This window comes from Entelurus aequoreus, linkage group LG11 (assembly GCF_033978785.1).
Source record: "Entelurus aequoreus isolate RoL-2023_Sb linkage group LG11, RoL_Eaeq_v1.1, whole genome shotgun sequence".
NCBI lineage: Eukaryota > Metazoa > Chordata > Actinopteri > Syngnathiformes > Syngnathidae > Entelurus > Entelurus aequoreus.
Genome location: NC_084741.1, coordinates 32,333,050 through 32,347,357, shown reverse-complemented (window position 1 = coordinate 32,347,357; position 14,308 = coordinate 32,333,050). Strand labels below are relative to the sequence as shown.

General features: G+C 40.3%; 1 protein-coding gene across 3 annotated transcripts in view; it reads left to right on the top strand.

Annotated features, from left to right (window-relative positions):
* nbeal2 (neurobeachin-like 2) overlaps nucleotides 1-14,308 on the top strand; it is a 148,754-nt gene that overhangs the window by 43,992 nt on the left and 90,454 nt on the right. For all 3 annotated transcript variants that reach the window (XM_062062974.1, XM_062062973.1, XM_062062972.1), the window contains exons 2-6: nucleotides 7,067-7,155; nucleotides 7,308-7,472; nucleotides 11,077-11,158; nucleotides 13,872-13,984; nucleotides 14,175-14,257. In XM_062062974.1, coding sequence (XP_061918958.1) covers nucleotides 7,067-7,155; nucleotides 7,308-7,472; nucleotides 11,077-11,158; nucleotides 13,872-13,984; nucleotides 14,175-14,257 — 532 coding nt within the window. The remainder of the gene's footprint in view (nucleotides 1-7,066; nucleotides 7,156-7,307; nucleotides 7,473-11,076; nucleotides 11,159-13,871; nucleotides 13,985-14,174; nucleotides 14,258-14,308) is intronic.

The window sequence follows — 14,308 nt, the reverse complement described above, 5'->3', positions numbered from 1 at the left end:
AGGTGTTTTTTACTTGGCGTTTTTTGCCCACACGAGTGCCGGTTCTCAGAAAAAATAGTGTTGTCGGGCATTGTTATTTTAATCATGGCTGTACCAGGTGATTCCCCTGGTTTTTATTTTTATCAACACTTATTGCCTTTTTCTTGTTAGATTTGTTTTAATGTAGCTGGAATTGTGAGTCTTGAGATGCCTTAATGTACCAGACAAGACAGAAAAACACAATTACTTACTTCTAAGTCTGCAAGTTTAGGGATTGGTACCTTTCACTTTTGTGTGTGTTCCGGTGTTCAAAATGTAATTAAAAAAAAAATAATAATAATTCCAATTTTTTGACTTAATATTTAACAATGAGAAAATTGTGATTTTTGTGCTGTCTAGTTGTTATATAAATGGGTTATACTTGTATAGCGCTTTTCTACCTTCAAGGTACTCAAAGCGCTTTGACCAGGGGTGTCCAAACTTTTTCCACTGAGGGCCGCACACTGAAAAATCAAAGCAAGCGGGGGCCATTTTGATATTTTTTTATTTTAAAAACCAATACAATATATGTATAAAAAATATACATTTAGGCCTCCACTCAGGCTTGATCCCAGGGACCCCAAAGGGTTTTGTTAAAAAATATATAAAAAATGTGTCATTATTCAGTATTATTATTTTTAATATTATTCAAGTTTTAAATCCATAGATCAACATTAGGTCTGTCTGTCAATATAACGTTTTTAAAGATTTAAGTCGTATGCTCTTTTTGTCAAAGAAACCCCTGTTTTTTTATGGAAAAAACACAAAATATGCAATATTTTCACCCAATAACATTTTTAAGTGGAATATTTGAGATTATATAATAATTGGAGCCTTAAAAAGGTCAATAACTCATAACACCATTGATTTTAATTCATTATTATTTTTTGAGCGATGACACTTAAAAACAAATCACACAAAAATGATTGGGGAACCAAAAGGGTCCTACTCATTAAAGTGTTAAAAAATAATTTTTTTTTTTTTTTTACTGTTTACTTTTAACACAATAATCTTGAGATCAATTATAAGTTGTATTTTTGTTTATGTTTTTTGTTTGTTCGTTTTAGGCCCTTCTTTAAAAAAAAAAAGACAGCTCAATTTTTTATATGGCAAACACAAAATATGCAACATTTTCCCGAAAAAATATCTCGAAGTGCAATATTTAATGTGACGTAATTGGAGCCTTGGATAGGTCAATAATTCATAATAACATTGCTTTTCATTCATTTTTTTTTTTTTAAAGAAAGAAACAGCCTGCATGGCAGCTTTGTGTTATTAGAGTAAACATTGCAACATTTTCTTGTTACATTTCACCTGTTTGGTCTTTCATACCACTTTTTATGTTTTTTTAAAAAAAAATCGTATTTAAAAATGGGCCGTGGGGCCGTTAAAAAATGACCTGCGGGCCACAAATGGCCCCCGGGCCGCACTTTGGACATCCCTGGCTTAGACAGTATTTCCACATTCACACATTCACACACTGATGGCGGTAGCTGCCATGCAAGGCCCTAACCCCAACCCATCAGGGGCAAGGGTGAAGTGTCTTGCTCAAGGACACAATGGACGTGACTAGGATGGTGGAAGCCAGGGATCGAACCAGGAAAGCTAAAATTGCTGGCACGGCCGCTCTACCAATCGAGCCACACCGTCCCCATATCTTCTTTTTTTGTTACATTTCTGAGTCTAATTTGCAAGTATTAAATAGGCTTTGCATGTGGTTGCAATTCTAAGACGTTAGATGCCATTAGTGTACACTGTACAGGCTAGGGTGTGTGGCGTAGCCAGGAAGTAGTCTTTGCCATGAAGCTGAATGTGCCAGTTTAGTCTTATGTTGAGACCTACAAAGTGTTTATACTGCTACAGCTGTTTGATTGTAGCATGAATCTTAGTTGTAGTTTTCATTACCAAATTTGGAGATGTTGAAATCGGCATGTAAGATCGCAAATGCTAATCAGCAGCATGTATATGGCAAATCCAATGTAAATTAGCATCGAGGTAGTGCATTTTTGGAAAGTGTAGCCTTACTGTACGCCTGAGCGTTTTTTATTGGAAGTATTTTGGGAGCAAAATGATTTGCAAATGTGTATCTCAATCTGCGTCTGTAATCCAATTCACTCGTCTTTGTACTGATGTGTGTGTCTGTATCACAATGTGTGTGTGTGTGTGTGTGTGTGTGTGTGTGTGTGTGTGTGTGTGTGTAATCAAACCTGCCTGTGCATGTTTTAAGTTTTCTGTCTGTATTATGATTAGTCTATGGGTAAAAAAATATTTGTCTGTCTGTATTTCCTCGATTGACTGTCTTTTTACTTGTAAATTTTTGCGACGTTTCTGCCGTGAAAGAGTTGTGTGTGCCTAATCATGGTTGTGTGTCTGTATTCAGATGTGTGTTTGTGTAAAGAAGTCTGTGTGTAAGAGTTGTATGTGCGTAAAAAACATGTGTCTACTCTGTCTGTAATCAGATTTTTGAGAAGCAGGAACCCTGATTCAAATAAATTATGTTATGACATACAGTAGATGGGACAAAACAATCGCATTTCCTCTGTCGGGGCGTGGGGCGTTCTGCGATAGGGTGACTGAGGTCCTCTCGGTGGTCTCCTAAGGTGTGGACGTGCCCTAAACACCTCCCCATAATAGCATCCGGGGGCATTCTGACCAAATGCCCGAACCACCTCATTTGGCAAATAATTTTGCAACAATAATACTTCTATGTACTTGCTTTGTTGGAGTGCTGCTTGAGTGCTTGTTTTACCACCAAGTGTTTGAGCCGGTGCATAGTCTGCAACTGGACTTGACGACAAACAACAAAGGTGGTGAAACATCACACCGTTTGATTTTACATGAATCGATACTTTGTAGTACCAACAGACTTTTGTTCCAGACACCCACAAATAATAACAGAAACAAATTTCATAAGCGAGGTGAGAGCCACACGGACACTACCATTGTACTTTCTACAAGTTTTTTTCTCGGATTCAATTGTGTTTCTCGCCTTCTTAATCAAAGTGCTCGCACTTGCAATTTTCTTTGGTCTCATGGTGGATTATTTTGCAGTAGACTGAATCATCATGATATGCGGGCAAACGTATAGCAATTTATTACAATGATTGGCTGGCACTAATACACCCCCATACCATCACAGATGCTGGCTTTTCAACTTTGCGCCTATAACAATCCGGATGGTTCTTTTCCTCTTTGGTCCGGAGGACACGACGTCCACAGTTTCCAAAAACAATTTGAAATGTGGACTCGTCAGACCGCAGAACACTTTTCCACTTTGTATCAGTCCATCTTAGATGAGCTCAGGCCCAGCGAAGCCGACGGCAATTCTGGGTGTTGTTGATAAACGGTTTTCGCCTTGCATAGGAGAGTTTTAACTTGCACTTACAGATGTAGCGACCAACTGTACTTACTGACAGTGGGTTTCTGTAGTGTTCCTGAGCCCATGTGGTGATATCCTTTACACACTGATATCGCTTGTTGATGCAGTACAACCTGAGGGATCGAAGGTCACGGGCTTAGCTGCTTACGTGCAGTGATTTCTCCAGATTCTCTGAACCCTTTGATGATATTACGGACCGTAGATGGTGAAATCCCTAAATTCCTTGCAATAGCTGGTTGAGAAAGGTTTTCCTTAAACTGTTCAACAATTTGCTCACGCATTTGTTGACAAAGTGGTGACCCTCGCCCCATCCTTGTTTGTGAATGACTGAGCATTTCATGAAATCTACTTTTATACCCAATCATGGCACCCACCTGTTCCCATTTAGCCTGTTCACCTGTGGGATGTTCCAAATAAGTGTTTGATGAGCATTCCTCAACTTTATCAGTATTTATTGCCACCTTTCCCAACTTCTTTGTCATGTGTTGCTGGCATCAAATTCTAAAGTTCATGAGTATTTGCAAAAAAAAAAAAGTTTACCAGTTTGAACATCAAATATGTTGTCTTTGTAGCATATTCAACTGAATATGGGTTGAAAATGATTTGCAAATAATTGTATTCCGTTTATATTTATATCTAACACAATTTCCCAACTCATATGGAAACGGGGTTTGTATATGAGCATAGTTTTGTAGCAATAACAAACAGTTGTTGCAATAATGAAGGATTTATTGCACATTCGTGTCATTTTAACTATATTCTCACAAATATTTCCAGTTTTAAAAACGTACTGACCACACATCCCAGTCATCCCAATGCATTGTGTGCGCTTTGACCCTTTTTTTATTTTTTTTAACAAAACCTCCCACTTGTCTCTTCACAACTTGCAGAAGAGGAAGAGGTTTGCCAAAGGAAACAAGTGACATATCATTTCCTGGTCGTTGGCTTGACGTTAAGGACGCGCAAAAAGAGCGGTAGTCTGATTAGTCGTTAGTGTGGAGGAATGAGTCGCCAAGCTGCAGGGTGCCATCGGTACATCTGAGACTGGGTCGCAGGATTGCGCCCTACAACGCCCTGCTCAGCCTCATACTATGAAAGATGGACTGGCTCATAAGTCAGCTGGTAATGTGAACGTCACCAGGATGAACAGCTGCTGGTTTTTGGTTCTCTTTTTTTGTTATTCCTATTAGTGGAACTGTGACAATTAGGTTATGAAGATAATGTGCAATGAGGTTTTCCCCTAGACATATTTTGACCTAATATGTCTAGGGGAAGCTCTAGATGGATTGTCATGCCGTGTGTTGTTTAAAATATACTGGTATTATTTTTGCACTATGACTCAGTCTTCTTCTGATAAGCTTACTCACAGCCTGTTTATGCACACTCCGCGGCTATTCCCTCATCAAGCACGCTAAAGAATGTTTCAGTGTACCTTGCAGTTTGTTATTTGGATAACATGTGCCTTTTGGTTTGCACGGGCATTTCTAATTCTTGCTTACACGGCAGAAACAAAGTCTGTCGACAGGTTTGACCTACAATTGTGACCTAGCTGATGTTGTCTTGATGACTTTGGTGTAAGATGAAGAAGGTGGTGTGAAGGCAGACAGGATGTGGTTCACAGAAGACGCTGAATCAAGCAAGTTTGTTAATAAATAATTTGGTATGCAATATTATATTCTTCTAGTGCATTCTTGTAATGAGGATGATAGTGCCTTAAATCACCGCCATGGTAACTCCACGTGCAATGTGATTGCTTAGCCTGAACACCTCAGTAAACAATGGCTATTACAAAATCTTATGCTCAACTATGCTAAAGTTGTGGCTGCATCAATCATGTGTCTGACAATTTGCAGATTTTTGCTTTGTTTTAACTGCCTAAAAGTGTAGTCTTTTATGAGTTAAATATCTGTGCAACATCCTGTTACAAAATTCAGGTCATCAGGGTTGCTCCGTGCAATGTTTTAAGACACAATGTGCCACATTGTTTGGCCTTTTTTTAATTTTTTTTTACACCACCTGCATGACATTTTTTTCGCCTCATGCTTTAATCTCATAAGCAGATATACTGTATGATTACTTTGTATATGCTCAGAAAATTAACCCTTTTTAGGGAAGTTGTAATCCTATCCTAACATGTCTAGTTGCTGTAACCATTTTAGCAAATAACATTACAAGTGAGAGTATATTTAACATTATTATTTTTTCATTGCAACGTCATCATCTTTACTGATTGCACGGGCCTTTTAGTGAGGCGTGTGGCATCTAAGTTTAACTTACCAAATATGGCTCACATAAATTAGAACAATACATGTATAGGTAGTTTAATATGTATACATATTATATCAATATTCATGTACTGTATATATTATGTACTTTATTGCACTTAAAATCCTTTCTTTTTCTCAAAAATTGACAGTGTGTCTCATAACCTGGTGCGCCTTATGTATTATTTCTGGTTGTGCTTATTCTGGTTGTGGTTCATGATGTAATGATAAGTGTGACCGGTAGATGGCAGTCACACATAAGCGATACATGTGGACTGCAGGTTGACGCCTATTCAATAAATGATGCTAGCAAACAGGACACAAACTTTCAGCGAGAATATAGAACATTACACACGGCGTTCAACAATCTGTCAAAATGTTTTAGTACGACTTTGGTAAACTACGAAGCCGCAGCGCTTGATGGATTGTCTGAGCATTACGGCTACTGTAGTCAGACGCTTCAACATACGGCTATTATTATGGTGTGTGTATAAGGACCCCAAAATGGCACTATTAGGAGCCATATTATCTGGTATTTTGCTTCGCCCTATTATGCAACTTTTCTTACCTATTGGTACCTGCTATTGTGTATTTGGGCTCTGCATAAGTCCCGAAAATTTGCGTGCACCCGCCATTGTAGTCCGCGCCGTCGTCAATAAACTCATTCATCCACTGCTGTTGCCATTTATATTACAAAGTAGCGTATAGTTCTAACTTATATCTGTCAGTAAACTCGCTATGGAACGCAAACAACTACAACAAAGATGACGGGGAGAGGACGCTGCCGAAGTGGAGGCATGTAAATAACACCACCCAAAAAATGGTGCATCCTGAAGAGACGGTCAGAAAGCGACCTGAAGATGGTCTGTAAAACATAATCTATACAACATTTTAAACAAAGAACCACCATTACATGTTATGTAGACCACAAGGAAGTGTTTTAAATGTATAATTTTTTTTATAATATGGCCCCTTTATTGCGCCTTATAATTCGGTGTGCCTTTTGTATGTAAATAGATCTGAATAGACCCATTCATCGACAGTCCACCTTATTATCCGGTGCTCTTTATGGTCTAAAAAAAACATCTCTTGCATTTTTTTCCACATGAAAAAACTGTAGCTGAAAATATGCTAATTTCCTTACATTTCTTTAAAAAATGCTTTATGTTCCTACTATGACGAATGTTATTACAGTATTATGCTGATACCAACCACAACATTATGACAGAATGATGCAGTGCCAGTGTACACCAGAAACAATATGCATATTGTTATGGTGACAATGAAAACAGGGCTTGGTTATCTTTGTATTTTTGTCTTGTACTGCATCTGATTAGATGTAGCAGATATTCATTATGTTGGTCTTTTGTGTTATTAAAGTACATGTCATTTACTCCCTATCCAGAAAGATGTGGCCTATCTGCAGCAGTGGCTTGAGGCGTTTGTGGTGTCCTTTGAGAGGCTCATCGACGTGCACTCACTCGAGCCTCGGAGGTAAGAAGTCCTTTCTTTGACGCACACTTGCAGATTCCACTGTTTTCCCCAAAGCAGAATGAACTTAGACTCCCCGCAGAGAAGTCGCTTTGACATGTTTATTTTACGATGCCATATGTCTCCTCCCTCACATACTTTCCCTTTCCATCCAGGCCGGTGGAGAGCACCTCCGACGTGCCCCAGCTTCCAAAGGAGGTCCTGGTGTTCCTCAGCACTCAGATTTGGCAAAGTGCGCTGCACCTAACAGGCAGCCATGACAGCGACAACAGCATCCCCCACCCTCTGCTACTCATGAAGTTCTTCATCATCGTCTGCAGGTGAAGACTAATTAAAGCATATAGTATCTCACAAAAGTGACCACTCACATTTCAGCAACCATTGTATTATATCTGAGCTAAATATACTTTAGACTAGTCAATGTACAGCTTGGAAAGCAGTATTCCTTTCCTTTCCTCCTAAAATGTCTAACTACTTTGTGGCGATGTGGCGTTCACGAACAAGTCGAGTCTTTTGAATGTTTCTGTCAAGTCGAGTTCACCAGCCATTCGTTTGCGAACTGTTTAAATTGCAAACTACCTGCATATGTGCACCACCTGACTCAACTGGAGTCACATTGAAAATCTCAAAAAAATAGCAATGAGTCAAAGGAAACAAAGTGACATTTGGATGCACTTTTCTGGTTAATTGTTTTGTTAGAGGGGAACAACACTTTATCTGAAATTTTGCCTATCATTTACAAAATTCAAAACCAGTTAAGATGGCACGTTGTGTAAATCGTAAATAAAAACGGAATACAATGATTTGCAAATCCTTTTCAACTTATATTCAATTGAATAGACTTGATGTACAGCTTAAGTTGTTCAACAGTCTGGGGTCTCCGATGTGGTATTTTAGGCTTCATATTGCGTCACACATTTTCAATGGGAGACAGGTCTGGACTACAGGCAGGCCAGTCTAGTACCCGCACTCTTTTACTATGAAGCCACGCTGTTGTAACATGTGGCTTGGCATTGTCTTGCTGAAATAAGCAGGGGCGTCCATGATAACGTTGCTTGGATGGCAACATATGTTGCTTCAAAACCTGCATGTACCTTTCAGCATTAATGGGGCCTTCACAGATGTGTAAGTTACCAATGTCTTGGGCACTAATACACCCCCATACCATCACAGATGCTGGCTTTTGAACTTTGCACCTATAACAGTCCGGATGTTTATTTTCCTCCTAAGTATCTTGTCTTTGCAGTCTATTCAATTGAATATAGGTTGAAAAGGATTTGCAAATCATTGTATTCTGTTTTTATTTACAATTTACACAAAGTGCCAACTTCACTGGTTTTGGGTTTTGTACAATCCTCAAGTGAGACAAGAACACATATGAAAGCACCTTTAAGCATTTGCACCAGCATTTTGGAACAAGGTTAGAGTGGTATAAGAAAGGTAAAAATATAATAAATCTATTTGTGGCAGTATAGGAGAAAGTTGTGTTTAACTTTGACTTTTGTATCTCATTGCCCATAACTGTGGTGCGTTCAAGGAATCTCAATTAAAATTAGAAACAAAGGCATCACTATAGGTAGACGGGGGAGACTTAACCCCAAAAAGATGCACTAATAATAATATGGTTAAATTATAATAATAACGTATTACCATCACTCGTATTTTTCACTGATGTGAATCAGCTAATTTATACTTTGCTCTCTGAAGTAAATGGAAACTTGACATACATATAATTAGCTTCAAGTGAATAATGACAGGCTATATAATTATTCAAATTCACATTCTGGCCACCTAACATTGAATTTGTTGGCACTTTTTTAGTAAAACACAACTCACTTTTTTTTTTCAACAAAACCACATTTCTTAAGAGGTGCTTATTTACATCAGAATCAGAATAGTTTTTATTGCCATTGTTTGAGAACAGGTTCAAAAACTAGGAATTTTTCTTGGTGCAATCGTGCAACATAAAACACATATAACACAGAATAGAATAACATGAGCTGTAACTGAGCTATCAGATCTTGTTATTGTTCATGTACCTGATGGCCGAGGGGAAAAAAACTGTTCAGGTGGCGGGAGGTGTGGGTCTGGATGGACCGTAGTCTCCTGCCTGAGGAGAGAGAAGAGAATGGTTTGTCTCCAGGGTGAGAAGAGCCAGCTGTGATCCGACCCACACGCCTCCTTGTCCTGGAGGAGAACAGGTCCTGGAGAGATGGGAGCTTGCAGCCAATAACTTTCTCAGCAGCACGTACGATGCGCTGCAGTCGGGGAACCACACGGTGATGTGATGGAGGAGGTGAGGATGGACTCGATGATGGCTGAGTAAAACTGCACCAGCATCTCGGTCGGCACCTTAACTTTCCTCAGCTGCCGCAGGAAGTACATCCTCTGCTGGGCCTTCTTGATGAGGGAGCTGATGGTCGGCTCCCACTTGAGGTCCTGGGTTATGGTGGTGCCCAAGAAATGGAAGGAGTCCACAATGAAGACGGGGGTGGGAGAGTCAATCAGGGTGAGGGGGGATGGTGGGGCTGTGACTTTCCTGAAGTCCATGATCATCTCCACTGTTTTCTGGGCGTTCAGCTCCAGGTTGTTGAGGCTGCACCAGGACGCCAGCCGGTCCACCTCTCTCCTGTAGGCGGACTCATCGCCGTCCGAGATGAGCCCGATGAGGCTAGTGTCGTCCGCAAACTTGAGCAGCTTTGCGGACTGGTGACTGGAGGTGCAGCAGTTTGTATACAGGGAGAAGAGCCAGGGGGAAAGTAAACAGCCCTGAGGAGTACCAGTATATGTTCTAGATATGTTAATTCCTTTTTTATAAAGTCAAAAACTGAATTAAGATATTTTGTGTGTTTTAAAGAGCTGGTTTGAATCAAATCCATGCAATAATTACGTTCCCGTTCTGGTCGTGGAACTGTGGACCAACTCTATATTCTCGGCATGGTCCTCGGGGGTGCATGGGAAATTGCCCAACCAGTCTACATGTGTTTTGTGGACTTGTAAAAGGTATTTGACCGTGTTCCTCGGGAAGTCCTGTGGAGAGTGCTCAGAGACCATGGGGTACCTGACCACTTCATTGTTGCGGTCCAGTTTCTGTATGATCAGTGTTAGAGCTTGGTCCGCATTGTCCGTAAGTCGGACCCGTGTCCAGTGAGGATTGAAGCCTGCCAGTGCTGCCCTTTGTCACTGGTTCTGTTTATAACTTTTATGCAATCATTAGATTTGCAGTGCATGTATAGTGGTAGTGATAGTGATACCACGTGTGTGTGTGTGAGGTGGCGACTTTGGGTTTAGTGTGGGTTGGGGGACCCTTTAGGAGTCTAAGGGTCTACCATTGTTTTTTAGCTCTGCCTTAATCCTCTTGTACATGAAATTCACTGCAATTTTTTTCCAGTCGAGCAAGTTATTTAATTAGTTAGACAGTTAGTTAGACAATTTGCGCTCTCCTCCACCTTTCTTCCTTCCACTTGAGTATGCCGTCAGGTGCTCAATTGGGTTCAGGTAGTATATCCGAGTTTTATTTCAATACTATTGTGCGTTGATAAAATACTGTAATAAAAATACCTGAGGGGTGTACTCACTTTTGTGAGCTACTGTAGATTGTGTGGGCATATTTGATATAAACATGATAACAATTTGGACTTTGAAGTATAATATAGACAGCAAGCTACCAAACTTTGAAAATGACTCGATAACTAAATGAAGCAAAATTGCCTTTTGACTAACTGACTGTTAAGGGGAAGCAGACAAATTACAGTTATCTTGTTTCTCCTGATATTGCAACATGAATTGTGCAAAGAGGTCGCAAGCTGGCGTGAGGAAGTCATGCCTTTCAATGTGCACCTATATTCTGTTGTGTTCTTTACCATAGATGGCCATCTTGCAGAAACATCACTTTCCTAACCCATTGTTTCTCTCAAATTGCAGAACCATGGAGAACATTGACGACGACAAGACCCCTGCTTTTGTTTTTGAATCCATAAAGCTTTTGGATTTCTGTTTTCACCAGGTAAGCCAGGATACACACCTAAGTGGTTATACACTCTAAGCGTAGTCCATGGTCAATCAATCAATTAAAGTTTATTTAGCCCTTAATCACAAGTGTCCCAAAGGGCTGCACAGGCCACAACGGCAATGGGCAATGTTGGCGACTGTCCAGGGAGTAATCTATGTGAAGGCGCACACACAAAAAAATAAAGAAGATCAAAACAAAACTCATCAGTTTTCTACACTACCGCTGCCCATTTCCATTGGTGGCCCCCTCTGTTTTGGAGAATGCGGCACATGTAATAAGATGATATGTTATTACATGATTGCCCCATTGTAGGAATATTATCATTGTTTACCAACAAACTGACAAATCAAAGTGACAAGTGGGTATTCAAGTTCAGCTAGTGTAGAATTTTGATTTAAAAAGGGTTTCAATGACAAAAAAAGATTGAAAGAGCTTTTTGTATCAAATAATATCAAGTTAAGAACTGCATTTGCATGCATTACATTTTTTAATGTCAAAACTGAAATACATCAAGAAAGATGAAATGCCTTATTGACGCACATTATTTCCAGACTATCATGGGCCACATAATGATGTAGCGCAGGGGTTTTTAATCTTTTTGACTTCAGGGCCCAACTTTTCACTACAGAGGGACCCAGGTCCCACTCAAATATTAACATTGATTTAGTACTCTTACTCTTGTTTTGAATGGTATTCAATAATTACAGTATGTCTAACCTACTTACAGTTTAACAGGATAAACCTTGTCAAGTGATATGAAACTATATGTTAATCACAAAGATTATTATTAAAGCTTATGTAAGGCTCATTACCAAAGTAAATACTTATCAAATATACTGCAGAACAAGGGACTCATACAAAATTAAATTAATAAATACATGTATATAACCCCAAAAGGGACAAACGGTAGAAAAGGGATAGATGGATGGAAGTATAAGATTATGTAGTGCTAAAATAAATAAATTCTAACAAATAATAATATATGTTTGTTAAATAATCCATAAATAAAATTAAAGTGCAAATGGAAATACAGCTTCAACACTTTAGTCATAATTTTGGGGCTTAAAAAACTTCTATGACTTTAGCTCTAGATTTCTTCTGTTTGTTTGATATTGTCATTACTGCCACAAGTGGTGGAAAAGTGTATTACAACTGTGTACAACCGCTGCCAATAGGAACCACAGCTGAGAAACAATGGGCAATGGGCAAAAAAACTAGAGGTTTTATTTAACAAGTTTATTTAATATTTTGGGCGATTAGAGCGCTAGAGGCCAGCTAGCACAATATTGTTATTATTTGAATATTGACAGTATTGCACAATAACAAGGTACATTTAAGACCAGTTTATTGACAATCATAATGTTGTACAAGATGTATAAGTAAGGGGGCCTCGCTCCTTCTCTCCATTAGTTTGAGGGGTCTTTGTCTGGAAAATGTGGAAGACTTCTGCTAGGGGTTAAAATAAATAAATAAACATAAAGCGAATCCAAAAATGTAATAATACTATCAACACAACATAATATGATAATAAAATCTGAATGATATTTTAATTAAAAACCATACACATTACCAGTCACCCTAACTTGGATTTGAATCCTGGTCCCCAAGTTCAGAGACGAAGCAACATTAGCAATTGAGCTATCCAGCCAATGACAATGCATCTCCTCTATTAGTGAGCAGTTTTTTGTAAAAGGATATGATTTTATTATTTGGCCGATGGTCAGTGGGTTGGCTGTTGACGACCTCTGTTCCATAGGTTTTGAGGCTAGAATGTAACACATTTTTCAGTAAAAGCTAGGGTCACACAGGACGCTGCCATCTTGCACTGACGTGACATTACCTTATACGCTCTACTATGTGTCATACCATCCATGCATCCATCCCCTTCCGCTTATCCGAGGTCGGGTCACGGGGGAAGCAGCCTAAGCAGGGAAGCCCAGACTTTCCTTTCCCCAGCCACTTCGTCCAGCTCTTCCCGGGGGATCCCGAGGCGTTCCCAGGCCAGCCGGGAGACATAGTCTTCCCAACGTGTCCGGAGTCTTATCCGTGGCCTCCTACCGGTCGGACGTGCCCTAAACACCTCCCTAGGGAGACATTCGGGTGGCATCCCAACCAGATGTCCGAACCAACTCATCTGGCTCCTATCGATGTGGAGGAGCAGTGGCTTTACTTTGAGCTCTCCCCCGGATGACAGAGCTTCTCACCCTATCTCTAAGGGAGAGCCCCGCCACCCGGCGGAGGAAACTCATTTCGGCCGCTTGTACCCGTGATCTTGTCCTTTCGGTCAAAACCCAAAGCTCATGACCATAGGTGAGGATGGGAACGTAGATCGACCGGTAAATTGAGAGCTTTGCCTTCCGGCTCAGCTCCTTCTTCACCACAACGGATCGATACAGCGTCCGCATTACTGAAGACGCCGCACCGATCCGCCTGTCGATCTCACGATCCACTCTTCCCTCACTCGTGAACAAGACTCCGAGGTACTTGAACTCCTCCACTTGTGTCATACCATTAGGATTTATTATCACATATTTGTAAATGGTTAGCGAATTAGGGTGAGTGAGTCTTATTTTCTGCAAAAAATAAAAAAAGAGCTGAAAAAAATAAACACATTCTGATTCTCAAAAAGTAGACCTACACCAAATGTACTAGAAATAGTTGTACTGTAGTATATGCACTAAGGTGGGTGTGTCATTGTGTCCATTAGATAAAGAACGGACAAGGGGACCAGTCTGCCCTGCAGTCGGTCGTGCAGTACGGCCTGGTCTTGTTCGAGAGTGTCTTTGACCCTTATCAGACGTGGAGGAGACAACTGACAGGGTGAGTGTGTGTAACTCCACCAAGGCTACCACCGTGTGATGCTTTGTAATATCTTCCATAAGCTCAGTGGATGTGTAACATCTTGTCTGGCTGCATGTTGACGTCATGCCTCGGTGGAGCGGTATTTTGTTGGAATGAATAGGACGGCCATGACTCGAGTTTTGACTGTGTGTGCGTGCGTGTGTTACAGGGAGGAGGTGAGCTTGATGGAGAGGAACAAGTACAAGTTCTCCCCACTGCCTCTTCCAGAGGAGCTGAATGCTCTTTTACATGGTGAGCAACTCCACTTGGGCCTCCTCTGATCTTCATCAGACATGCATACCA